Source organism: Rhinolophus ferrumequinum (genome assembly GCF_004115265.2).
Source record: "Rhinolophus ferrumequinum isolate MPI-CBG mRhiFer1 chromosome 15 unlocalized genomic scaffold, mRhiFer1_v1.p scaffold_54_arrow_ctg1_1, whole genome shotgun sequence".
Lineage (NCBI taxonomy): Eukaryota > Metazoa > Chordata > Mammalia > Chiroptera > Rhinolophidae > Rhinolophus > Rhinolophus ferrumequinum.
Genome location: NW_022680357.1, coordinates 4248743 through 4276601, shown reverse-complemented (window position 1 = coordinate 4276601; position 27859 = coordinate 4248743). Strand labels below are relative to the sequence as shown.

The window sequence follows — 27859 nt, the reverse complement described above, 5'->3', positions numbered from 1 at the left end:
GGGCGCCAGGGCTGGCACGGCCGAGCTGAGAGGCGGGTGTGTGCTGCGCCAACGCCCCAGCCCCGGCCCTCACCAGCCCCCAGGTTGGACGGTGACAGACAGGTGGACGGTCCGGCTCCCCACTGGCCACTGACTGTGCCCACGGGTGCCAAGAGCTTTTCCATACATTGTAAGACACTCACAGTTGCTCTGCTCATTCATAAATACACAATTTTATTTGCTATTTTCAGGGGAAACTTAGGCATTAAACTGTAAGCTGATAAAATACGGATACCTAAAAAAGTATAAAAGTATAAATATCCCCTTAGAATAAATTTTAGTGAATTAAGTCTTAATATCTTTAAATTAAAAAAAAGAAAACACCACAAGCCTACCTATAATGTCAAGGTCACGAATTAAACGACGCTAAGCGGCCAGCAGCGCCCCACAGGTACACCCGAGGCCGGCAAGGGCCGCCCTCCTCCCAGGGTTCCACGGGCAGAATGAATCACCAGGGCGAAATGTGCCCTGTAGAAAGGTTGCTATAAATGGTTGAAGCCAAACATTTAACAACATACAACAGACCTTACAAAAAGGAGGAGGTAAGTCCTAGGTGCTGGAGAACTTGGTTAATCAGGTTATTGGCAAAGGAGGAAAGGGCTCCGGAAGCATTTGAAACTAGACGTGTCAGAACCTCTCTCCGACGTGTCAGGAGCCCCCGTCAGTGTGCACAGCTGCCCCGGGAAGGAAGCCCGAGGTCAGGAAGCAGAAAGCTGCTCATCGGAGCCGGGTGCCCCGACTCGGACAGTCTCCATGACCAGCTCAGAAAGGTCTGTTCTCAAAGCATGCGGACAGCAGGTTTGAAAGGAATCCTAGTAGCTCCAATGTTGTGTCAGGTGGGCAGAGCCCGTGTAGGTTGTGTGTGAAGTCTCAAACATCCCAGAAATACCAGAGAACTGCATAGTTATACAAAGAAAACGAAGAGAGCCGGCAAGAAAGAGAAATATTTGTGATGCGCTGTAAACATCCAATTTTCAACGTGACCCGGTTTCAGCTCCAGACGCCAGGTGGACGGGCCTCCCACCCTGACCTCCATCCCAGCGAGACAAAGGCACTAACCGACGGGCGCCAGCTCCCCTACGAGCCCGTGGGTGGGACGGACGTGACAAAATTTCTACCTCCCTTTCAATGACTTAACAGATCAATCCAAAATGCAGCAACACTTTTAGGCGTTTCTAAAAAGTAAAAACATTGGGAAGTCTATCCACACTGGGAAAAAAGGGGTGCAAAGGTCTCTCGCCTGGAAAATACAAATGGAGAAGCCTTGACTGTTCCCGGCTGGGTCAGGTTGGGGGAGCACGGCCTGAAGGAGGCCCAGCTTCAGGGCGGAGGCTCGGGAAGTAGTGAACACACAGAGGCCGCCTCTGTCAAAAGCTGCCCAAGGCTGAGAAACGGCCAACCGATCACACCCGGGCATGACTCCCAGACCCGAGGACCAGGGCCTGGTGCGGTGGGGGTGCCCATCGGACACCCAGAGCCCAGGACCACAGCACTGTGGCCACTTGCTACCAGTGAGGCCCAGGCTCCATTACAGACTGTTTATGTAGCACCAAGAACGCGGTCCTGTAAATGACCTTCGGTGATTGAAGGGGTTCGTTGGGAGCATCCGCCTTAGGCCTGTGCAGCACTTGGAAAACCCTAGTGGAGGCCCCCGCAGGAACGCCCGCCTGGCCAGCACGCCACCTCCCAGTGGGGATGCCCGGCGGTGGACAGCTGGTCCTGTCTCTCACCACCCACCGCAGAGGCAAAAAAGGATTCACACCATTCTTTAGAGAAATTGTCAAAAGCAGGTTTCTTCTCACGGCCAAGCTTCCTCGACATGGCGGTTCGTTGCAACTTGGGAAAAGTAAAATGTTTCTTCAGCTGTTGATGCGGTGCTCCTCACATCCTTGAACCCCGCTCTTGCAAAATCTGAAAACACCAAACGCAGAGAATGAGGACGTGGGCCTTGGACAGGGAGGTGGGGCTACGCAGCCCTGGAGCCAAGTGCCTGGCTCCAGGGAGCCGAGCCCTCAGACGTCAGTTGGCCAAGAACCCCCAGCCAGGCTCTGAGAACAGCAGGCCTGGCCCAGCTGACCTTCTTTGTGGGGGGCTGGCTCAAGCACCTCAAGGCCCCACACAAGGGACTGGCCCCTCCAACTCTCTCCACTCTTTGTCCAAATCTGCCGTCAGAAAGACACGCTCTCAGGTCCAACCAGCATCTCCCTGGGCTTCCTCCAGAAGGCCTGAAACATGGGCATGGCCCAAGGGGGTACCGCTCATCATCAGGCCTCCGAGACCCTCGGCAGCATCCCCCCAGATGGCTACCTCCTGCTCCCCTCCCAAGAGCCCCAGACCCCAGCCGGGAGCTTCATTGCCCACCTGACAAGCACCGACTCCTGAGTACCTCTCCAGCCTAGCTCCATCCTAGGCCACAGACACGTGCACAACGGGGGACTGTGGGGTCCCAGAGGCCCCGCCCCAATCTGACCCTCTTCCTTCTTCCATGCCCCATTGAAAACCATGTATCCTCCACCCTGCATCCAGTCACACAGCCCAGAAGCCTGGGCCCCGGGGCTGCCCCATCACGGCGACACCCGCCAGCTTGCCCTGTATGCTGCCTGCCTGGGCTCACGTCTTGTTGCACAGTGTGTGGCCTCCTGTGACTGGACCGCCCACCCTGAAGGGTCCAGCCTCCTCCTGCTGGAGCCGGACAGGACTCTACAGAACATGCACCTGTCCCCACTGCCAGCCCCGCAGAGCCCGCGCCCCTCTCCCTTCCGCTCCCTGGCAGCTCAGGGCCAGAGCAGCCCCTCACCTCACCCTGGCCCCTCTCTGACCACTGTGCCCCCACCCACCTCCCAATCGGGCTGGCAGCTCCTCGAGGCCTGGAGTCACCAGGGGACAGGCCCGCACACTGACAAACACCTGCAGACTCGAACCCTAGAGCCCAGGTAGAGGGGGCGGGACCACCGTGTGTCCCCAGATGGGGGCTTCAGAGCCGGCCAGTATTTCCATTTCGATGTATCAAGTCTGGCCGCTAAGCACCAGGTAACCTGGACAGAAAGGTGTCAGCCTGGCCCGTAAGATGACCCTCCCTGGGATCTCCTCAGCAGTGTAACAGTGAACCGCCCAGGGGCATTTTTTGCTTGAATTTCAGAGCTGAGATATGGCTCCCGACACTGTGCTTCTGAGCCCTGGGCCTGGGAGCCACAGAAGGACGTGCCCCGGAAGGTGGCCAGCCCTATTCACGCCAGGTCCAGACCCACACGGACACTCTGGCCGGAGTGAACTTCACTGCTGCCCAGTAAAGCCCTGCGGGTGGCAGGCAAAGTTCTCAGACTCACAGAGAGTGCCCCACTGGCCCCATGACCTCCCGCTCACCAGCCAGGCACCTGCCCACAACAGGGCAGCCGTCCCTCACAGTCACCCAGGGCTCATTGGAGAGAAGGTGCAAGCTCTCAGGAGTCGCTCCAGCCATCCCTTGACACCCTGCTGGCCCCCAGGCCCGGGCCCCCTGAGTCTCTGAGAGCTCTGGGGTTGCTCAGATGGCACGTGCTGCAGTCCCTGCAAGGAGCACACTCCGCTGTACCCCAGACTGCACGCCCCTCCTCAGGCCGGATCAGAGCAAACCCCTAGGTTTAGTAGGATTCACTGGGAAAGCCTGGGAGGTGACTCGGGGTGACAATGCTTCCTCGCTCAGCCCTTGCAGGTTCCTCCTGCCTAGATGCTAGTCCCAGCCCCAGGAGGGTGTGTCAGCCCCTTATCTTTGCTGTTTGCAGGGAAAGCTGGGGCGTGCGGGGTCCCATGATACACAGAGCCGCCCTCACTTTGTGGGAGCCCAGCAGAGCAGAGTTCAAAGGACTAAGTGGTGGAAACGAGGCCCACACAACCGGAATGTGGCCTGGGAGCAAGGTGACAGTACAGGAGGGGCCACCCGGCCAGAGCAGAAGCCCCAACAACGATCTCCTAACGAGAACAGGAGAACCCTCGCAGGCTCTGTGACTCACTGCCCCATCTGCCCTGGACAGAGCTGTCATCTGGGCCACCTCCCGCAGGGACCAGGGCCAGCTGTGCACTATGAGCAGCACCCGCAGAGGGGCTCCGGAGGGGCCAGTGGTCACAGCAGTCCCAGGGCCGCTCTGTGATCAGCTCCCACCCGCCCCTCCCACAGCCCAGACCCGAGTGAGGCCACCAGAGCCGCTCCAGCAGACGCACAATCAGTAACTGACTGAAAGAAGCCCCCTCCATTCTCCCGGATGTTGGCCCAGTGCCAGCACCCAGCAGCCCTCCCGTGGGTGTGGCTCCTCCGGTTCACGCGGGCTCCCTTAGCACCCAGCCGGGTTCCTATCACAGGTCACCATTGGGCCAGCCCAAAGTCCAGGGCCTTCTCCCTGCGGCTGAGCCACTAAGACGTGGCCGCCCCAAACCGAGAAGGGCCACAAATGCAAACTACACGCCTGATTTCAGAGACTCTGAAGTGAGAAAACTATCACAATGATTTTTTTGATAAAATGACAATATTTTACATGTACTGGGTTAACAGCATAAATTTCACATTTCTTATTTAATGTTTAAAAAAGACAGAAGGAACTTGTGCAGCAAATCCCCTGGGCTCTGTCGGCTGGTCCAGACCTGCGCTCTGCAAACATTTTCTTAAAGGGCCAGATAGTAAATATTTTAGGATTTGTAGTTCAAGAGGCAAAACCAAAAAACCAAAAAACCCACAAAAAACCCAACCACTACAAGTATAAAAAAGCGCCCTGGTCTAGCCCTCATGACCAGAGGGCTGGCCTTTCATTGCTCGGCTGGCCTCATGCCTTTCCGTGCTGCTCCCAGGGTGGAGGCTGAGGGTCCCAGACGACAGGGCTCAGCCCAGGAGGAGGGCCCTGGTGGGAGCAAAGGACCCCAGGACGATGCCTGCTCATCTGCCTGCAACTTGCCCTCTCTGGCTCTCAACTTCCCGTGTGCAAGAGGAGGGAGCAGACCAGGTGGTTCCTGCTAACGGAGAACACTGGGCTTCTGGAATCAGCTATGACTACGAGTCCTGGGCAACGAGAAGAGGCTGGGAGGTGATGGACGTGAGGAATAGCAGGGGCAGTGACGGAGTCTCCCATCACAGGGCAAACAGAACCGTCCGCCCTCATCCCTCGCCCAAGGCACCAGGGAACAGGGGCGCTGCTGCCTTTGGCCTCAGGGTTGGGGTGCAGCCTCTGCAACACAGCCCCGACTCTGCGGCCACCCTCAGCCCGTGGCCCGGTCACAGGATGGGAAAGCTGGCAAGGTGGGGTGGCCTGGCCCCCAAGAAGTGCAGGCCCCTGTCCTCGCCCACTGACATCCATGCCGAGGAGGTCTGACACTTGGGGCTCGCAGGCACCCCAGCCAAGGTCCCCGTCCCACCCACATGGGGATCATAAAGGGGACGACAGACAGCCCCACCCCCAGACAGGCCGGCTCTACTGCAGATCTACACAGCTGGCATCTAACATGGAAGGTTCTGGCAACTACAGGTAGAGAAATACACAGCAGAGGAGACACTGGGTCGAGGAGACTACAGTATGGGGTCCATTGCAAGGGCAGCAGAGCTCACCGGGACATTTACACTTAATCTGAGTCATTGTCATCGTGACCCGTCTCCTTGTCGTCACTCTGGCTCGGCACACAGCACGTGGCAAGGGAGGGGAAGAAGAGAGGACACCATCAGTGCAGGGTGAGGTGGGGAGACAGCAGAGGGAAGCGCGTCCGGAGGCCACTTGGGGCCAGGAGTTCCTGCTGTGCTGTCAGCAAAGCGCAGACCAGCCTCATCTTGGGGGCCTAGGCCCCAAACTCACACCCAGATGGTACCATGAAGGAACACAGGACTCAGGCGTCTCCCGTGCCCCAGTGTTCCTGGGCCCCGACACCTCCCAAATGCCAGACTTTTCCTTCCCAGTGCACAGTGAAGAACTGAACCTCATCCAGAAAGAAGTCTGGCCTTTGCCCTCGGCTCCTGGGAGGTCATGACCTTCAGGCCACTCCAGACACTCTAACAATGTGATGGGGGCTGGGTCAGTTGGCCACGGGGCCTGGAGACTGCAATTAGGCAAATGGGCCATCAATCATCGATTAATCAACCAATCATGTCATGACCGAGCCCAGTAAAATCTCTGGACTCGGAGGCTGGGGGAGCACCCTGGTGATCAATGCTCTAAGCGTGTGGCCAATCATCCTGACTCCATAGGAGCACAAACAAAGGAGCCCCAAATCTGGCTGGTTCCCTGGCTCATCTGAACTCTCCCTCCCGGCACTTCCTGTAATAAACCGCAACTGTGAGCATAACGGTAGCGAGTTCTGCAAGTCCTGGCAAACCACGGAATCGGAGAGTGGTTGGGAAAGGCCCTGAACTTGCAGCTGGAGGTGGACGCAGTTCTTGGGTGGACCATTCCCCTCGCTGAGTGACCCCACGCCCGCCCACTCTCTCCTGCCACTTCCACCGAGACAGGAGGTTGGCCCTTTAGTGCCAAGATGCTATCACGTGCTGCAGGGCACCTGGTGAGCAGGTCCATGGCAGTGAAACTTGCTGCCCTCAGGATGCACACAGGTGCCCCCAAATCACCATCCCTAATCCTGCGCCAATGGTTTTCTGTGGCTTCCCTGGACCGCGCTCTGTCCCGTTTAGAAGTCACTTGGCCGTTACACTTCAGAGCTAGGTATTTTTGGAGAGAGAAACAGGGCCATGTTCTCAATGGCAAAGAGATTTGGGGTCATGCCTGGAGGTCCCTCATAGCACAGACACATCCTTTCTGCAGCTGAAAAGCCACCTGAGGAAAACAAGCTCGGGCAGCTGCCCTAGTGAGCTCAGCTAGGAAAACTTTTCAAGTTCAGAAATAACAGCTTCTAAAAATAAACAGCTTACAAAAGAGCCCCGCAATTGCTCGGAGAGAGGTGTGCCTTCTCATGAAGCTGGGGGGTCTCCGGCAGGTGGGGGTCACATTCTACCCGCGATTCTACAGGAATACACCCCCGGGGCCGGCGCTGGGGCGCCTTCCCCCAAGCATGCCTGACTGTTGCCCAGCACCACAGGGACCTCCCCCGGTGCTGTCCTGTCCTGAGCAGCAGCAGGAGGGCAGCGTGGGGACATGAGGACTGGAGGCCTGGACATGGGCCCTCAACCAGCTGTGCAGGCACAAGACTTCCTCACACGTGGTGCAAACGCTACCTCAAGCAGCTGGAGAGGCCACTTTGGGAGGGCCAGTGGGCATGGGGACTCCGCCCAAGCCCACACCTCCAAAGAAGACCCTGACAGGCTTACCGGGGTGGTTCTGGGCAGCTGGGGGTCAGCTGGAAGCCACTCCAGCATCTGAGGAAGCCCTGGGAGTCCCGGTTTTATGTCATCAGTTAAAATCCAACTCTGGTCTTTTCCCACACTCACTCCAAACACCCTTTGGCAGGCAATACCTTGAGCCTTTACCAGGGCTGCCAGAGCCCCGCCCCCAGCTCTGCCAAGGCCTCGCAGACCCCCGGGGCCTCTCCGAGCTGGCTGCAGGACTGTCTGGCCACCACCTGTCTTGAAAATCTGAAAGTCCTGCCAGGTAGAGATAGCCCAGGCCAATGCTGGGTTGTCTGTCCTGGAATCCCTGACCTCAGGAACGAACCCAGAGGAGATGCCACTAGCATGTGTCGCCTCTGGGCAAGGCCAGCCACTGCTGCCTGCCACGGGGCTAACCTGAAAGCAAAGGACCTGTCAGTTCCGCTTTCACCCTGGCTGCACTGCCCTTCTCAGGAGACAGAAGAGCCAGTGCCCAGCAGGGAAAGGTGCCAGTTTACACAAGGACCGGCCCATGCTGGGCCAAGGCAACGCTCTGCAGAGTCTAAAGTAATAGAACCCGCAGGATCCACTCCTTTTACAAACCAAACTTGACTCCCAGTGCAGGACGGGTGTGGCTGAGGCAGGCACTGCTCAGGAAATGCACCCAGCAGCCTCCACGCTCCCAAATCCCCAGGAAAACAGCCCACAATGGTGGCATCACTTGAAAGCACAGCCACCACACTTCCACGTGCAACGCTGCCCATGACAAGGGTTATCGGAGGGCGTGGGCTGGGGAAGCCACAGGGCTTTGCTCTGTGGGAAGCCTGTGTGCAAAGACCCCGCGCTGTTCCACCCCCATCCCGAGAGAGATACACGTCCTTCGTTACAGGACTCTGCTGCTGGCATGTGAGGCACGAAGCACGTGATGACAGACAAGGAGCACAGGTGAGCAAACAGCCAGGACGCCTGCGCAGCAGAGAGCAAGATCAGAACAAGAAATGATAAAGCTCTGGGGGGAAAAAAACCCAACCCAGCCGGGTACCTTCTACCCTCACAAGCCCTGTCTGCTGGCAGGAGGCCAGAGCATCCGTGAGGCTGCCTGCCTGCCAGCCCCGTCACCCACCTTGGCTTTCTCGCTGGGCTCGCTGGTCGTGCCGTACGGGGAGTTGTGCAGCTCCTTGGAGACCACACAGAGGAACTCGGCCTGGTCTTCGCTCCCATAGTTGTAGGAAGAGCCAATGCTGACCAGCTGGGAGGGGAGAAGACAGGTGTGATGTGGGCAGAGCCAAACGTGCGCCTGGCTCAGGACCAGCCCACCCACGAGGAACGAGGCTCCAGCCTGTGAGCACCCACGGCAAAGACAGCGGGCACTCAGGGAGATTAGGGACAGGTTTTAGCCAAGAGATTTTTAATGAACTTATGGGAAACCAGGTCCCCAAACATCCACACGCGGGCACCTACACACTGACCCCCGGACCCTATGACATGCGCACACCTCGTGTCGGACAGGCCTTCTCTGCAGGATAGCTGACTGTTTTCAGGGTTTCTGGGCCCACAGGCGATGCTGAATGACCACAGGGAGGGGGCGCTCAGCGCTAAGCATGGTGCGAAGGGGGGCAGGGCTGGGGTGGGGTGCTCAGAGCTCGTCCTGAGCAAGCAGCAGAACCACAGAGGCGGGCACACAGCTGCTTCCTTCACACAGGCCCAGAGCACCACCCGTGTGAGCACACGAGGACAAGCTCTGATGGCGGAAGGGAAGGCGGGCAGAGGTGGGCCGTTGAGGGTAGAGCTGCCTGAATCTCAAAGACAGATGCCAGGAGAGCTGTGGCTTCTGCATGTGTCACTCTGTCTGTGTGGGTCCACATCCCCAGGGGCGCCCAGCCCCCACCATGGCCATGCAGGGGCTGAGGGCCAACCTGCCTGCTACCCCCGGGCCACCAAAGACTTGTGCTTTTAAATGCAAAATTAATCAAAAGAAAACTACTAAAACTGTACTAAGGCCACCCGTGGCATAACTATCACAGCGACAAACACTAGGAGGCCCCTTGCTCGCCAGTCTCTCCACAGATGAATCTGTGCATGTAGGAGAGGCAGGGGTGGGCGCTCTGCGTACAGAGACACAGGAAGGACGAGGTGAGGGCGGTGGGTGCAGCCGAGCAAGAGACACATGTGGACAGGTGAGGCCGCATGGCCAGAGGAGGGGAGAGCAGAGGGGGCCCACAGAAAAGGGGCAGACATGCTCTCCGTGTCTCCGGAAGTCTGTTCCAGGTTCACAGGAGCTAGGCCCTGCCACCTGCACAACACAGCGGGGCCTGGCCCTGGATGCAGACTGGCAGTGGGTATGCAGCCACTTATAATCGCGTCTACCCGGAGGCCACGTTCTCAGGAGGCACGCAACGTCTCCCAAAGCTCGCTTGGACTTTGTTCTGGCCTCATCACTGAGCACAGGGTGAGCCTGGGTTAGGTCCTGCCCTGGCTGGGCCCAAGCTCCCGCGCCACATCCCCTGCAGTAGGCAGGTCCAGCTCCTGATTCTGCGAGGAGAGAATTTCTCATTAAGCAAAGATGCCTCTGGTTCTGGGCTTCTGCTGGCATGAACCGGGAGGAGGATGTCCCGAGTGACAAACTGAGCCACGTATGGAAGGCTCGAGAAGATACGACCCTGCTCTTCTCGGTGGATTTGGGATCCAATCAGAGGAGCTAAGGACAAAGTCCCTGAGCTGGACACGGGGAGGAAGACGCCCAGGCAAGAAGCAGGACGTGCTCTCTCCCTCCCGGCAGGAGCCACAGACGTGCTTAACGCCACTCAAGGGTGACCTATTACACACCTCCTGAACTGGTGACAGCTGCTACCATCTCCCTCGTCCAGGCTGTACACCGAGGGACAACAGGAGGGGCAGCAGGAGACTGCTGTTCCTGCGTGAGTCTCTGGCCAGATTTTGATGGGGTCGGAGCATGAGAAACACACGTGCACAGCCCAGGACCCTACTGGGCCTCCGGTGAGAGGGCAGGGCAGGACAGGACAAGCTGTGACACCCTGAGAGCAAGACACACAGAGCAGCCCTGGTGGAGGGCGGGACACAAATGCTGACTGTACCTGTCTTTAGTGACATTTTAAGGGAACTCCAAGCACTCCACAATGCGAGCCAGTATTTCAGAAGACCCAAAGCAAAGGGGTAGACTTAATTAGGAGGGGTGCGGGGGAAACCCCCTAAATTCCCACTCTCTCTCTGGGCAGGACCACTCACAATGGATAGAACCTACCCCTTATGGAAGCCAGCAACAGAGGAAACCCCCAGAGCCAGAGGGGGCCCTGTGAGCAGGGCAGCCGGCCTCTGCGGTGAAGGTCACAGATCCAGTATCTATCCTTCACCACTAGTGCCCGGGGCTGGGGGCCAGACAGTGTCCCAAGCCCGAACCTCAGAGTCTCTACCTAAGAAAGCAGAAGAGTGAGGACGAGCTGGTGGGAAAGGTGCTGGCCCCTCAGGACACCCATGACGTGTGAGGCCACAGATACTGAGTGCATCCACCTGCGACGAGATCAGTGCGCAGAGCTGCATGGTGCGAGGGAGCATGGGAAGAGGCCCCAGTCCGAGGCCCCAGCAGAGCTGAAGACAGTGGAGAGGCACAGCTGGACCCGCATCTGCAGCATCTTTCCCATCAAGGGCAGAAAAGGGGCTGCAGGGCCGCAGGGCAGCCCCACCGGGAAGGGGCATCCGTGCCACCCACAGCGCTCAGGAGCCGGAGGCCTCCTCTGCTCAGCCAGCACGGAAGGGGCTGGGTGGACACGGGGAGGGCCAGGCCAGGAGGCCCTCAGGATGTCAGCCACATACACGCTAGACACCAGATGGAAGCTCAGACAACAGTCCCCCCGAAAGAATGGGCTAGAGCAAGAATAACTGCAGAGAGAAAAATGGGGAGAAAGCGCGGGGGGGTTCTTTAAGAACAACTCCTCCCTCCCCACACGAACACTGAGGTTCAGGCTGCCGTTTGTGAGAGGTGCCAGTGACCACGGTTCCAGGAACCACAGGCTCCCAGGGCTTCATTGCTGGTCCCTGGGGCCAGCAGCCCAGAGGTCGCAGGCGTGGCCTTTGTCATGAAAAGTTCCACTGTATCACAGGCTCACGTCACCCCTGCGGGGGTGGGCTGGGGAGTGGGGTTCACCTGCTCAAACTTCCAGCCGTCGGACATGGTGGACACCATCTGTGTGAGCTCCTCCTCCTGACACTGAAGCACACGGTACACATGCTTCACCGGCACCTGCAAGAACAAGGGCCACAGGTGAGACAGGACCCACACCTCGCTGCTCCCAGCCCAGCCCAGCTACCCTTCCGTGGGTGCTGGTTCTGGGGACCGCACAAGGGCCCCGATGAGGCTGATGTTTTCTTCTTCCTCTAAGGCTCAGCTCGAAGCAGCCCCGAATGAATCTACCCCAGCAAAACCAACTGGGCTAGAAAAGCGGCCATTTGCTGCTTTCTCATCTGCCTCCAAAAATATTTCTATTTCTAAATTCCAAAATAAAATGAGTCATGTTCCTAAAATGCCCAAAGCACCTGTGTCTAGATGTGAACGCACGAGGACATTCACCTCTGTTCCTCGGGGGAATCACACAAAGTCCCTGAATCCCCCTGCTCAAAGGACAGAATCCCCCTACTCCCAGCAAAGCTTTCAGACCTCCCAGCAGCTCAGACAGGAGCCCTCCCTTGGGCTGAACTGGCTCCCCCAAATGGGTGTATCTTCTGACCCAGCCTCCCACTTGACCTTCCCTGGGCTCCATTCTAGGCATGGTACTGGTGCTGGGAGCCCCTGGGGAGGTCTGCCCTTGCGGTGCTGCTATTCCAGCAGGAGGTGGTGGCCACCACACACAGCACACGTGTAACCGGGGGAAGGGGCCGAAGGCACTCCAGGCTGTTCTGACATTAAGACAGTGACTCATACCAGTGACACTTGAATGACAGTGTCACAGCCTGAAGCAGGCTGCTTCCGTTTGAGAAACAGTAACACTAACATCCGGCCTGAGCCCTCTAGTCCTGACGCAGGCCCCATGACGCGGGGCTCCTCCAGCTCTACTACGGAAAGGGAGACTGAGGCACACAGGTTCAGGGTCAGCCCAGGTCACATGGGTCATAAGTCGGGCTGCGAGGGGGGAGGGGGAGATGAGGCAAACTGGCCAGAGATGACCAGGGAGTTTGTGGACATGTCTCCTCCCAACTGTCCTGGCACCAAAGAGGCTCCCACAGGAGGGCTGGGGGCCGTGCGGGCGGGTGGTCCCAGCCTCCCAGGCTGTCCCTGAGGCATGCCCCTCTCCCAGCCTGGCGCCTGACCAGACATTCCGAGTGGCCCGGCTGTCAGCCAGCCTCTTCACGAAGGCCAAGACCTCTGGCTCAGAACCTGCCAGGTGCCCAGTGGGAAAGCTCACGGGGGTTGGGGGTTGAAAAAGTTTTCAGTGGACTGAGACTCTCCAGATAATGGCAGCTCTGAGGGACCGTCCGCTTCGTCCTCCTGCCTAAGGAGCGGAACTCACTGGGCAAAGGTGTATCGTTCTGTGCCCAGAAGCAGAGCAGGCGCAGCGACAAAGACCAATCCCTTAGACCCTCGGTGCCTGCCTTCACAGTGGGGCCAAACATAGGCCACTTCAAACACTGGCCCAGTGGGCAGCAACGTGGCTCTGTTGGCTCTGGCACTGCCAGGCACAAAGGTGGTACAAAGAGAACCAAGCGAGCCCTGCTTTTCTAGTAAAGCCGAGTCCTCACTGCACCGAAGCTGGCTTGCAGGATCCCCACCTCCACAGCCTGCCCGCTCCTTGCTGCCTCCCACACTGGCCCTCGCAGTGGGCAAGCACCCTGCCTGCAATGCCCTCGCGAGACGGCTACACACCCACACCCACTCCCCCTTGGAGGCCTCTGTTCCCCGCCACCCCCTCACCCTCCCCAGGCTTTCCTTTCCTCCTTGGCAGCTGCCTGTCCCTTCGCACTGCAGTGGGACTCCCTGAGGGTAGGCTGGGCAGGGCCAGATGAATGTGTCCTGCGAGCCTGCCATGGTGCCAGCTGGCAGCACCGCAGGTGGCTAGAGGGCAGGCCATTGGGCGCTAGGACAGTAACAGAGGAAGATGGTCATCAAGATAGGACAGCGCACTCCTGAGGCCTCCTGAGAAGGCCCTTGGTCAGCTAGGAGGGGGAGGTGGGAGCCGCATCCAGGAACCAGGCCTTGGAAGATTCCAGCACATTAGTCATGAGCTCACCTGTGATGTTTTGCTGTCTCGTTCTCTAATTTTGTCTTTTACAAGTTTTATTAGTGAGGTGATATTGTAAAATTCCGCTTCCTCCAACACTCCTGGAATAGAGAAAAATAACTGTGATTTTCAGCAGATGAAGGAATAAACGTTTCACCTCGGCCTTGCGGTGGACCTGTGACATGTGCCCGGCCCACTCAGTGCTCCTCAGCCCCCGTCCCGAACACCCCTAGACTCCGTGCAGACACTGCGGGCTCTCTGTGGGGCTCCCCAGGACTGGGATGGGGGCGCAGATGGAGGAACAGCAGGTTTACGGAACACACTCTTACATGAATCCCAAGGTGACCTGCTGGGTGCAGAGCTCGTGCGCACAACAGCTGCTGCACACACGCCTTTGTGAGTGTGGACTCCGATCTCCACGCCGGGCACGCCGGGTGGGACGCAAGCTCTTCCCTGCACAGCCTGCAGCTGTCTGCCCTGGGCTGGCCGACTCGTCCACACCCCCCCCCCCCCCAGAGGCTCCGGCCTGGCCTGGCCGCCCTGTACACGCCTGAGGCGCTGGGCACCTCGGGCTCCCTATTCAATCATCAAGACTGTGGCTGGCGGAGGAGGCAGCTCCTCGTCCCAGGACTCTTGCCAGTTGGGGGACTCCTTTCCTCCCAAAGACGGCTACTTGTAATGCACCATGTGAGGGACGCGAAACCGCCAGGAATTCTAAAGAATACACAAGAGGAGCTCTGCTTCAGGGATTCCTCGTGGCTATTCCAGAAGGCTCAGAGCATGCCTTCAGCTGACAGCCCCGGTCATCCTGGCCAGACCTTGCTCTGCACGGCGTGGTCCCTCCACTGGCAGCACTGGGGGCTCAGAGGGTGGACTCTGGCGGCCGGACCTGCTTGGGCTGCCTGTTCTTTTTCAGGGCCACCCAAAAGGAGGCTGCCTCTCGAATGTCACTTCTCAGGATGAGTCTTGGCCACCACCAGCCCTTCCCATCAGATCCGCGGGTAAGGACTGACGGGCACTGCAAATGAAGCTTTAGGACAAGCGCGGGGCCTGAAGGGCACGTCTTTCTTCCGCCTGGACGCTCCAAGCACTAACCTCTGAAGGGCAGAGCCAGGAAACAGTGCCCTGAAAGCACTCTGTCTGAGGCCAGTCGGAAGGCAGGTGAGCGAGGCTGGGCAGCGGGGCTTTGTCACACCGAGTACCCGTCTCTAAGCAAATCACGTTGGGAACAGGCTGTGAAGTTTAGCCCAGAATTGTACAACTGCACACACACAAAAGGGTGCTCCAAACCATGCAAGTATGTGCGCATGAAAAAAGGAGTCTGAGGGCCAGAAAAGACACCGAGCAAGACGTGGTGAGAGCTGACGTACCGCAGCACACAGTTCAGTGCCGGCGGCGGCTCCAGGACGCAGGCAGAGCGGGAGAGCCGGAGCCCACTGAGTGCCAGTGCCCTGAACCTCTCCGGAGCTCCCTGGTGCTGGGAGCCAATCCCACACCACAGCACGCAGACACGCCAGCCTCGGGTCTGGTGCCCACAGGGCTGCGCCTGGCATCCCTGCTTCTTGTGCCAGAGTCTGAACTTAGCACGACGCTTGAGAACGCAGACAGAACTCAAGTGGTGATGACACGGGGTGCCCTGGAGGGAGAGCAGAGCCGGGGTGATCGAGACTCTGAGGGACATCTGGGAAACTCGCACGGCAGCACATCCCTAACGCACGGCCCTCACACTGTGAGAACAGGTGGCTGTTCAAGGGTGGAGCCCCACCCTCATGCATCATTGAAGGAGGGAGTCCGTGGAGAGGCCCACAGCATAGGGGACCCCATAGCCAGGCAGTGGGGTTACAGGAGCCTGGGCCAACGTCCCTGGGCCCTTCTGCTACAGAGGTCCTGACGAGCCAGCCCAGCTCTTAAGAGCCTTTGCTTCCGGGAGGAGGGGAAGAGGTCGTGCCAAGCAGACCTCTCACCTCTCTGAGACCAATGTCTGCTGCCTCATAGGACACGTTTGCGAGGAAGCTGGAGAGCAGGTGAGGAGACTCGGGCATCTAGGACTTCTGAAGGAGGGAAGGGGTGCACGGACCCCAACCAGGCCCTTGGCGCACAAGGGCTGCTCCTTGAGGGCAGCTCGGACTCAGAGGGGTCCAGTTGGCACCTTCACTGGATCCTGCCCTCAACTCACCTTCCTCTGCGAGGTCTTTGTTAATGACCAGCTTTCCATGTCTCAGGTAGTTCAGCACGGGCCCAAAATAGGTGGGGTCTCTGTCGATTAAATAGGCACCTGTTTCATCCTACAAAGAAGAAAGCACCAACGTGAATCTTGGGCCAGAAAGCAGCGACTACAGCTCACCCCAAGCCAGGTCACATTTAAAGGGACTTTTAGAGGCACGCGGGTCGTGCATCTTTTTAACCAGATGGCGTTCATGGCACTTTTGGGAACCCCAAAGCGGTGTTGCACGCCTCCTGCCGTCTGTAGCCTCCACCCCGATCTGTCACCATTTCAGGTCGAAGCCAAGTTTAACTTCTGTTTCGTACCAAGTTAACCTCCCTTTATTCATGTGAAGCAGGTGATTATGTATGGGGCCTCCTGCCTCACTGCTCCAAAGATGTCTGAGGAAAGCCGATCCTTTTCTCATTTTAGAAACCATCCCACAAGCGTGACTAACAGACTCTCATCCATGGAACTCTTAAAGGCAGGGCTGACACCGACGGTTCCACTTCGGAAGGCCACTGCGACACGGGCCTCTGCGGCCAGCACCTGCCCTTCTCATTTCGGGGCTCCTCCTGGGGCAGGTGTGTAGGACTGGGGGTCAGAGGCACATGGAAAAGAGCCTCGTTTTCCTCTGAAGGTGGCCGCCAAGTTTCCCAATGACTGCTGACCACCAAGGGAGCCTCAGTCGGTGGGCGGCAGCCCTGGAGGCTGAGCTGCCTGCAAAACAGACCCTCAGAGGGTGCTCCTCCCTCACCTGGCCCACCCCGGATTCCTCCCCAAGGCCGGGGGCTTTCAGGGACCCTCGCCGCCCGCTGGCAAATCTTCCAAGTTGGCGCCAACCACAGCCACTAGCCATGGCCAGGGAGGGTGGACACTCGGGTGGGGGCAGTCCCTGCACCATGACACCACCAGAGGGGACCTCATGGAGGTCACGCAGAGTAACAAGAATGGGGGTTTGTCGGCGGCGAAGGAGCCACACCGGTGCGGAGCGTGACTGTACCGGGGTCCACCCAACGCAATGGACCTGAAGCTGCCAGGATACGTGTCGACCGCATCTCTGACTTCGGTCGCTGAGTATGACCCTGCCCAGGCTGCCCCCCAGTGCGGCTGCCCGGTGGATGAGGGACTGAGCAGCAACTCCCGCCACACCAGCGCCTGCAGCCCATCAAGAATCCTCTCCCTCCCACAAGCCTACCTGCCCTTCCCAGGCAGAGTCTGGTACCTGGACCGACGGCTCCAGGGAGGGCAGCAGGTGCCGAGGCCTCGGCCACGAGACAAGAAGTGACAGTAAAACAGTGTGAGAGTCAACGTGTCTCCCTGTCCAGAAAATGGCTCCTGGGCTCATGAAGGTCCTCCGCGGGTGAGGACCGGGGAACAAGAAAGCAGCTGGCTGGCCGTACCCCAGGACCGCACCGGGCATCTCTGCAGGGGCGTGGTGCGGTGGAAACACCTGAACCTCTTGGATGTCACATGGCCATGGGAACCAGAGCCCAGACACACAGTGGGGTAGGACACCTCGTGACCACAAAGCAATGCTCTGAGATGTTAGGACCCTATTTTTCATTCATGAGCATCAAATCCTGGAATTCGTGTGGTAAAACCTGGTGGTTTCAAAGGTTTCTTCCCTAAGTCCACGATCACAAAGCGATAAAAACCCGCTTTCTTTAGCTCACATCAACGAGGCTCTGGACGTGAGGGCACGTGGAGCCTTGGTCTGTGTGCGGGCCCCACTCAGCCCAGAGCACCTGTGTCCCGCTCTCCCGTGGGACCGGGCACTCAGCCCTGCCCTCTGTCACTGCCTGCTCCTCTCCCCCACCGAGGACTTCCTGTCCCCCAGGGCACTGCCCTACTCGCAGACCTCCCAAATTCCTCCTTGGGCCCCATCGCCCAGGGAAGGAAGCACTGGTCAGACACTCCCATGGGCTCCTACCTGCCGGCCCTCCGAACCCCGGCCATTATCCAGGCGAGGCCAAAACACCCCACAGACCAACTTACGGAGGAATGTTGCTTCAGCAGCCTCCCTACTGGGGAAAACGGCCACCGTTTCCTACCAAGGGGCCCAGGTCTGGAAAGAAAGGAATGGAGCTGCCACGACACAGAGTCGAGGGGCTTCCCCCCACACGCCCAAGGTATGACAAGAGCCAAACCGTGACATTTATACATTAGCAAGCTCAGAAATTATTCATCAGCTCGCTGTTCCCTCACAGACAGCTGGCAGGTCAAGTAGGAAAGATCAGATGGGACGGGGCTCGTCTCCACCCTCAGGACACCCCAGGGAGCCTCCCTCGTCAAGGGGCTGAGGCCTCAGGGCCGGCCTTAGGTCAGACGGAAGACTCGGGCCACACGACTCACGAGCTGGGCACGGCACTCAGAGCTGGGACCCAGCAGAAGAACAGAATGTTTACTAAGTGCAAACGCCACGCTGAGCAACACGAGCTACACAAAGGTGACCCAGGCCTACAAAGCCTGGAGGGACCAGGCCATGGGACAGAGGAGGGAAAGGCAGGTGAGCCAGACGAAAACCAGGGTGCCCCGGTGCAGAAGGAACGCAGACTGCCGCTTGGACAGGGCAGAGCGGAGCTGGCGCTGTGCTGGGCCGCACACGTGGGGCTAATCCGGAGATGGCAGGGACCGGGGGCACTCTTGGGACACGCTGAATGTCCCTTTCTGAGGATCAGCAGCTTTGAATCAGTTAGAGCAGTGCCTCAAGTGACCCCCCCGACAGCTCATGGCTTACCCTGAACACCTCGCAGAGGCCACCCTGAGACACTCGATGAAACACATGAATTAGAAAGTTCAGGCTGAGAACACCTCGGGGAGCGGCGGGGGACCAGGCGTTCAGATGCACAACAGAACCCCAATGCCCAGAGCTGGGTACCCTCCCACCTTTGGGGAACACAAGCCAGCTGCCTGGGCGTCGTGCCCAGAACCTGCCGGTCACTCAGACACACCTGTTACCTGGGCCGGCGGCCAGGAGGACAGGCGCAGCCGAGTGGGCTTTAGAAGGGCCCCTCACCTGCCGGTGTTCTCCACACGGCGTGACTCTCGGAGCTCCGTCCATCCGGGTGGCCCAGGCATCACCAGGCCCGGCAGCTGTCTTCACACGGCCCGACACTCCCTCCTGGGAGGGATGCCAGAGTCCAGGCCCAGCCGGCCTCGAGGCCCACCCACGGGAGTCCAGACCTGCGGTTCACCGGAGGACCCTGAGAGCCTGAAGAGCAAGTGGCCTTGCGTCACAGACTATGTCATCCTCTGCCAGTGACAAGCCAGCCTGTCGAGCCCTGCCACTGATGAGCGGCCAGGATGGAAATGCCTGCGTGGCCTCCGCCATGAGTCACGTCAGGGCTCTCTGGTGGGTTGCTTCTTGTGGACTCATTTGGATCCAGTTGGCATCGTTAAGAATCGGGGCCGAGAGACACCAGGGTTAGGACAGGACAGGCAGCGGCGGGCGGGAGCGGTGCCCTCACCCCTGGGCCTGCGGGCGCGGTGCCCTCACCCCTGGGCCTGCGGGAGCGGTGCCCTCACCCCTGGGCCTGCGGGAGCGGTGCCCTCACCCCTGGGCCTGTGCGAACTGTGCCCTCACCCCTGGGCCTGTGCGAGCGGTGCCCTCACCCCTGGGCCTGCGGGCGCGGTGCCCTCACCCCTGGGCCTGCGGGAGCGGTGCCCTCACCCCTGGGCCTGTGCGAACTGTGCCCTCACCCCTGGGCCTGCGGGCGCGGTGCCCTCACCCCTGGGCCTGCCAGAAGGGAGATTTCAACCTGTACAAAAGCTGGGCCCTCCGCCAAGACCCGGAAATTACACGGGGCCTTATCTCGGCTGCAGCCCCGATGCCCACAGACTGACTCTTCCTTAGACGCACAGAGCAGGACCCTGGAAAAGCCGTGTCCCCAGCACCTGAGCGAGGAGTGTTGGCGATTGTGGTCCGTGGACAGGTACCCTGAGGCATCACTGTGGGGCGAGCTGACTAGACAGCGACTGACACGAGTGCCAGGGGCGCCAGCACCTCATGTGCTCGTGTTGGTGATGAGGAAATAAAGAAAAATACAAAACACAGAAATACAGAAAACACACAAAACTCCCAAATGCGGAATCTCAGGCTCACGCGTAAGAACAGAGAGGACATCTCGGTGGCATCTACACTAGCAACTGGGCGTGACTGAGGCCCAGGGGCCGGCACGATCCTGCAGGAACGTCATTTCGTCACCGCACAGTCTGCACCAGCACCGGAAGGAGGCCCCGGTGACGTACACGTGGGGAGGCCACATGAATAAGCAAGGGAACTGGACCGAGACTGAACACGGGCCGGGGGCAAGACGCAGGGGTCTCTTCTTCCTCCCTTTCTGTCCTTTCCTCGATTTAGCTAACAAGCGTGTGCTACACATACAGAGCGGCACGCGGGTTTCTGTGTTTGTAAACCTGCCGGACTTCAGACCGCTTTCGCACTGATCACTTCCCTCTATTGACCTTCCCCAATTCTCACTGAATTAGCGTTTGACCTACTTGTGAAGTGCTGGCTTTAAAAATATACAGCTTCCCTAAAGGCATAAAAAAGGAAAATGCTGGGCCTGGCTCTTGAATATTTAACGAGGACAGCACACCCGCCTCCCTGCATTCCACACATGGGTTCTGGGGGGAGAGTGGGGGGGCACTGATGCCCAGGTTGGCTGAACCCCACTCCAAGTGGGTACAAGCTCCAGACGGAGCCGCTTGTCTCCAGGAGAGGTGTGACTCCTGCCTCCCTGAGCTTGGACCACAGGGCTTTGAGACGTGGGCAGGGCAGCTGCCAAGCCACAGAGATGACGCCCTGGCCACGGCCAAGCCCATGTCACATGCTCTCCCAGGAGACCCCTGACGTGGGGTCCCACATTGGAGGGAGGCAGACAGGCAACCCTGACAGCCAACCGCAGAGTGAGCCGCACGCCACCACTCCGCGGAGCCCAGGGCACCCTCTCCCACGGGATGCTTGGGAAGCGATGCTCTGAGGGGACCCGGAAGGCCCCCGGGTCCCTTAATCGACCATCCCCGAGGCCGAGGTTCTCCCTGTCCATGCCGCGCCCAGAAGTAAAACCTGGCCCGTAAGTTAAAGGCAGAATCGAATGCAGCACCCAGCATGTGTCGTGGGTAAACTGAGGCCACTTGTTCACAAGGGCCGCCACTCAGGGATACAACCACATGGTCCAAAAGTGGAAAGAAGGAACAAAGGGTCGAGAATCAGGCTCTCATGCAAGATTCTCAACGGAAAATTATTCTGTCCACACGTCTCCTCTGGCTCCACGAGTTCTTTAGAGAGTTTGCACTTAGCTCCTTTCAATCCTTCCCGATTTCCACAAACACGACAAAATGGACAAGACCACTTTGTTGCAAGAGAAAAGGGACGGCCCCTGGAGACTGGAAATGAAGAGGGCTGAGTGTCCTGCACTAAATGCGACATATATTCTCTCTGTCAGATTCCCCACTGCTTTTAAGTGCAAAAGCAGCAAGTTTTCTGTGCACGAACATTTGCAATCAACCTCATTAGAAATACTTAGTTTTTACTCTGAAATTATCTATTTTAAGTGACCATTTCAAATTTGCACACAAAACCTTCCCCTCTGCCCTCTTTTCTGCTTTGTTTTCTACAGTTTCTCGTATCCCTGATCTAGAAGAGGACTCAGACGTCATCAATGACAAGTGAAGAGACGGAAGCCCAGAGGCCAGAGGCTTGTCGGAGGCACGGGATTCACAGAGCGGGGCCGGGACTCCAAACAGCAGCCGTGCTCGCTGTACAGGTGCGGGAGGGCAGCTGGCTCTGACTTAGTTTCCCCTCCCCGAGACCCCACGGTGCCCGGGGCGCACCCAGAGATCCAAAACCCTGTGGCCCACACGGGGAATAAAGGAAAAGCAAGGGCGCATATGTCAGGGCTCCAGGTGGGACCCTCGCGCTGCCCCCGGCCACTTGCCCTGGAAACAAACCCCTCAGGCTGCAGGGCCCTGACCCTCAGGCCGCCTCCCAGCCCCCGACGACGCCATTCACTGGAGCTTAGTAACAGAATTTAAGATGACACACACAGGACTCAAATGAGGCACAGCAGAGGCAAAGGCCACCCCTGGGAAGCCGTGAGGCTTCTTCGGGAACAAACGTGCCTGAGAGTCACCTGCGGGGCTCCCACCACGCTCCATGAGTAGCAGGGATGGTCACAGGCCCCGCTGAGTTAGGCAGGACCGGGCCCACAGAGAGAAGGTCACTGAGGGAGGAGAGTTGTAAGCCGGATGCAGATGGGCCTGCCGACCCCAGGGCCACATCCCCAGGTCATAGCTGCTAAGAAAACTGATGTCACAAGACAGGGATGTCCATCTGCTGGGGCTCCTCAGGTACGTCCCTCCCTAGAGACGTCCCGTGCACGGAACATTGCACATCAACCCCTACAGGGGCCACACTACTCATTTTCGTGGGGTGAGTGCATGTTTATCATCAAACTGCTGGCGTCAGGAAATCACCTAGAGATGGAAACAGGCAGGAACCATGACGCCCGGGCAGGAGCTCCAGTCGGAAGGAGCCAGGCTCTGCCAGGCTTGGGGTGAAGCCTCCTCAGGGCCCGGCTCTCCAGTCCCCTGGGCACCAGCGCTCAGGGCTGGCAGCAGGACCCTCAGACGGACACCGTCAGGGTTCACACCAGGCCCACAGCCCCCACGGGGCACCTGAGTCCTCACCACCACCTGTCCCCACAGCCACCGCCTTGCTGGCTCCCTGGTGGCCTCTGCTCTCTTCCTGCACTCGGTCCTGCTGGCAGGTCCAGTGCAGAGTCCACCCTCCTTCGCAATGGGGCGAAGGGCAGGCCCACGGCTCCTCTGCTCCCTCACCCCAAGGACTGCCTGGAGCCACGCGCTGCCCACCTCTCCTGCTTTGAAACACCGACCTCGGCAGTGAGGGGCCCGCCCAGCTTATCCCTCCACAACTACCCGCACCCACCCAAGCCAGATTTGCCAAGATCCTGGAAGCCCAACTGCCGAAGAAACCAGAACCCACTAGAACTCGAGGCCGGGAGGGACGCTCGGCACAGCCCCCACCAGGATGCCGTGGCATGCCAGCCCGTGCCAACACACGCGACGATGGCACGTGCACTAGGAGCGGCACTGCCCAGGCTCCAAGGCATCCAGTTTCTTGCAAGAAACCTCAGTGGCTGCCCAGGAGGCTGCGTCCCTCCCCCAGGGCACAGCTCCAGTGTCCAGAACGGGAACCCGCCCTCCAGGGCCTGTCCTAAGACCAGCCGGGGGCTCTGGGGGGAGCATGAAAAGGCAGCTGGGGAAACAAGGGAGACTGGGGGCCGGCTCCCACACACACGGCTCCTGGGCCCCTCCAAGACGTTTGCAGTGAGCCAGGCAGAATATGTAAGAGACAGTGAGAAAAACACATGCTGACGGGGAGATGAAAGCATTCTTGGCACCTTCTTCTGAAAAACAAAGCACAAAAGTGAAATAAAGAGCACTAGAGCTCTCTCTATTGACTGCAGTGACGCAGCACCAGGTACCCGGGGGCAGGGGTCCATTCATAGTCACTGACAACTCCTCTATGACCAGAGAGGTACATTAACTGCACCACGTCACACTGGAAGCTACGTTGTGGGCGGAGTCAAAGTCAGGCCCGAGTCCCCAGTCTCACCGCCACCAGGGAAACGCTCCATCCCATCAACTCCAGACTGAAATGTTCCAGGAGCTCTGCAGTCTGGGGAGAGTTGCCCAATTAAGGCTTGGGGAGGGAGCAGTGCGAGAGGAGGCCTGCTGGCATCCTGGCCACACAGACCCGTCCCTTGATACCAAGCAGTTAGCTCCTTTAAAGGACATTACAGACTGCTGGCCCAGTGACCACTGACCTGGGGCGTCCCTGGAAAGGAGCCATGAGCTCCCACTTACAGGTGAAAGCAGACACAAATAACCTGGCAATGAGCAAGCTTCTCTGTGTTCCCCTAAAACTCTATTTGCAAAATCAGGCTGTTGGCCCGTTGTTGCTTGACCACTGCTCTAAACCAAGACCAGTCACTGCCCTGCTGGATGAGAGCAAGTGAAGGCTGCATGCGCAGTCGGCAGAAAGAGGAGCTGCTGTGCAGCTGCCCCCACTTTCTCCCAGGCCACCCCCCGATGGCTGGTGGGACGGGGATGGCCTGGGGTTGAGGCCCTGAAACAAGCTCTTCTCATTCTTTCTCAGGACTTTCCAGCACTGACTCCCACGCAGGCTCAGGTCGGAGGGGCGTTCACGTTAGGCGCCTTATGAAAAGGTGACCACAGCATTTGCTGGGAGTGAGCGCCTGCTATACTCGGGGGGGCGGGTAGGGGCTGCTGCCAGCAGACAGGGCACCATTCTTTGAGGTCCTAAACAAACCACGGTGGGTGGTCAGGGGAGGAACATGCCCACAGCCACATCCTCAAGCAAAGTGAAATGACATGCACTGGTGTCTCGGGACACCCACTCGTGGCCTCTGCCAGGCTGGCACAGCTCTCATCAGTGCAGGGGAAGCTCATAGGAATTCAGCTAGCTAGCCTTTCACCACTGATGTATCTACAACTGAACATAACCTGCCCTTTTCACTCCATGTTACCCCCATTTCTCTTGACAAACTGAGTTAAAGATTGTTCTTCTCCCCACACACCCCTCACTTAACCCTGTCTGCAAAATTCCTTTCCCTCTCTTTCCAGTCCTGAGACTCCTGCTAACACTAAGTAGACCCAGAGTGAGCATAAGCAAAGAACGGCAAGGGATATGTCATCAGAAGCACAGATGTCCCACTCCTCGGACCCATCTGACACAACCGAGCCTGCAGCCCTGAAGCCAGGCCAATGGCCCTGTGAGAGGACAACAGCTCACGGGCAACCCGCAGTTCTCTCTAGGTCTGGCTCAACTGCAGAGACCGAAGCCCCTCAAGTCCTACGTCATCTGAGTAGCTTCCCACCCCCAAGTAGTCACATTTCCTGTTGCCCTTTAACCCCTAAAGCATCTCCACACTAAAGCAGGGGCTGATTCAGCTCTAAACGAAGTCTAACCTGTTTGACAATGCCTACGGGCCAGGTACCATGGAATACGAGACATAACCCAAATGAATCACATGTCAAGTATTTCTGAAGCACTTCCGGGAAGGAGTATAACATCTAGTGTGTCCCTGAGGGAACACAGGAGAGAAAAATGACCCAGGGCAGCTGAAATGAATAACCGCAGACATAGCTCCACTGGAGGAAGCCAGGGGAGGAAGTGAGAATTCACACTTGGGCTGTCTATAGAGAACGTCATGGCAGCAATGGGCCCAGAATCAGAACTTGAGACAAGAGGGGAAGGGCGTGGGGCTTGGTGAGCAGTGGGTTCTGGGCTCAGTTCTGAGACAGGGAATGTGAAGACTTGTGTTTGGGGGGGGAGACCAGTCACAGCCCAGCTCCCCACCCTAACATCCTGTCTGTTGACTTCTTAGTACTCCTCCAGAAAGCATCCTGTAACTCTGTAACTTTACCTTTCCCACACGGCTTCACTGGCTGAACTCCCCACCAGACACTCTGTGTTCAACAGCAAGCCAGTGAACTCTAAACGCATCAGCTTCCTGAAGGTCCCAGGTCTTCCATTTCTTGGAACTCCTCCCCCCTTAAATCTCCCCACCCAACCCCTATCCAAGCACCACCTTTTGCAAGCCCAGGTGCTCAATAAACACTAGTCAAATGCCCAGCAGGAAACTTCCCACCAGGCCGGCTGAGGTTCAGTCCTAGGATGATCCGGCAGGTTTGCTTTCCTTAATCGTAACTAGGAGGTCAGAGGCTTTCATGTGTGAATCAACATCCTGCTTCTCTTCCATCGTGTAATTACTAGTGTCCCACTCCTCCAAACCCCTTTTCCTCCACCCTCATCCTCAGATTCCTCACTCAGGGTTTAATTACCTAAGAGGGAATGTCTGGGACATTCTTTCATCAGAAGCAAGAGAGAAAAAACTGAGAAGACTGAGTAGCTTATACATTTTCTTACTTGAAGTAAAACACTCTACGACTATGACTAATGTGAATTAACATTATTCTTTCTGGCAAATTCACATTATCTGTGACTAAAACTATCCCTTATTTACTATCAGCTGTTTTATGAGACAGAGACTGTATCTGCTCCATTACCTTCACGTTCTAAATTTCAGTTTTACATTTCGGAAAACAAATGTGGTTAAGTGGATGATGATTTAAAAAAATCAACAACAATCTGGATATATTCTGATAGATTACCCTCCCCCAAAGGACTCCTATTACAGTAAAGCATAATTTTTTAAGTAGTCTTGAAACAGTAAAATAAAGGGATGAATCGACTTAACTGTGCAAGCGGTAGTTACTCTGCCTGGATGGAACTGTTTCAGTCCTGAATAGCCCAGCCATTGCCTCAAAACAACCCAAAGGACATGAGCAATTTAAAATCGGACTCAGTATACAAAACAGGAACGACTGCAGTAGAAATGCTAGTGAATGACCACTAAGACCCACTGTTTAAAAAGAAAAACAAAACAGTAAAATATACACCCACACTATAAAAGGAAAATCACAGCTAACAAAAGCCTATTTCTATCCTGGAGATGGCTGTCATTTTCTGGGAGGTCAATTCTCTTAAAGAGCTTGGTCAAATGAGCAATGGAAATAGCTGAGGGTGTGGGTGTGGGTGGGGAGTGGGGAGGGGGCGGACCAGAGGGCTGGAAACTCAAACTCTGATTTCCATCCAAGGAAGGGTTGTTTTGTGGTAACTCAAGAGTTCTCATTTCCTGATCATAAGGTCATGCCACCCTGATGATGGTCTCTGTCAGGCTTTTCGAAGTTGAAGGATCTGAATCTTTCTGGGAAGCCTTATGCCTGGCAAATGTTGGGTTGGCTAGGCAGAAAGCCAAGTGCAATTATGTAGGCACAACTGAAAGACCCAGGAAAGAATAAGGCTTGTGAACTCCCTAGGATAAATATAGGGAAAAAACTATTTTTCCAACAGCACCTTTGCTGAGTTTCAATCCTGTATAGTTAGTTGTACAGCTTCCAAGATACTCTTCCTCAGCCACACAAGTCTTGTAAAGTAAAGGTAATCAACAAAATAATTTGTTACCATCTGGACAACAGTGTAAGCATTAAACTTGATAAAGAGAAGCTGCAAATCAATCTATCCTATCCTTTTTCCTATCCTTTTTCTAGGGCAGTTGGAAAACTAAGATAATTCGAAAGCAGATAAAAAGATTTCCTACCTGGCCCTTCCTTGACACCTAAGCCACACCTTAATATGAGCAACATTCCTTTTGAAGTATTCTATGGCCAGCACCTTTTTAGTATGCTGAATGGGGTGCGTGTAGTGGCTGAAAATGATGGCGCGCCAACTCTCTAAATGCAAGTCACTGGGAAAGGCAGGCCACCGTGTCAACACCCCACCACCACCACCACCACCACCACCACCAATCCAGCCTTAAGCCAAACGTCTGGAATGTGAAAAGCTGAGAAGAACGCAAGAGGTCTCCCATTCCAGAACCAGTAAGTGCACTGGGACGGAGAAGAGAAGGTGTTCATACATCAGAGACAAAAGAATCCACAGGGAAGAAAAGAAAGTAGATCCAGAGCAAAGTCCGAGGTGTGGGAAACCTCTTCCACCCAAGAGCAGTGAGGGCGACAAAGAGAGACACCCTGAGGTGGAGTGGCTGGGGATCCTCGAGGATGGTGGGCGCTAGGGAGGCATCCTCTCTTACCCGGGCCCAGAACAGGGAGTTGGGGGGCTCGGGTCGAGGTGGTGACGAGAGCTCGGAGCCCGAGGCGGGTCTCCTCAGCGCGGGCCAGGAGGCCCGAACCCGGCTGGCCGGCCCGCGCACACCTCACCTTGTCCGAGTCCAGGTCGGGGTCCGCCTGGCACAAACGGTACAGGAAAGATTTCGGGTCCCGGCACAGCGTCTGCCGGGTGGTGAGGAAGTAGGTGCCGCCGACGTTGAGCCGGACCCACTTGGACACGCTGCCAGGGCGCTGGGCCACAGCGCCCAGCCCCGCGCTGCAGCGGCGGCAGAGGCTTCCCCCCAACCCCACTCCGAGGCAGCCTGGGGCGGGCTGCAGCAGCTCGCAGTGATTCTCCGCCATGATCCCAACAAGCCCCACCACAACTCCCCTCCACCG

At 57.5% G+C, this 27859-nt stretch overlaps 1 protein-coding gene and 1 long non-coding RNA gene across 2 annotated transcripts; one reads left to right on the top strand and one right to left on the bottom strand.

Annotated features, from left to right (window-relative positions):
• Positions 1–194: 194 nt before the first annotated feature.
• KCTD5 (potassium channel tetramerization domain containing 5) lies at positions 195–27859 on the bottom strand. The gene is made up of 6 exons (XM_033101602.1): positions 27572–27859; positions 15713–15821; positions 13546–13637; positions 11469–11564; positions 8430–8555; positions 195–1950 (listed from the first exon to the last, which is right to left on the bottom strand). Exons 1-6 carry the CDS (start codon positions 27821–27823, stop codon positions 1921–1923), a joined length of 705 nt encoding a protein of 234 aa, XP_032957493.1. The 5' UTR covers positions 27824–27859; the 3' UTR covers positions 195–1920.
• Positions 4488–23443, top strand: LOC117019620 (uncharacterized). Its single transcript, XR_004422532.1, has 3 exons — positions 4488–4498; positions 9643–9645; positions 21364–23443. It is a non-coding gene; the product is annotated as an uncharacterized LOC117019620 (long non-coding RNA).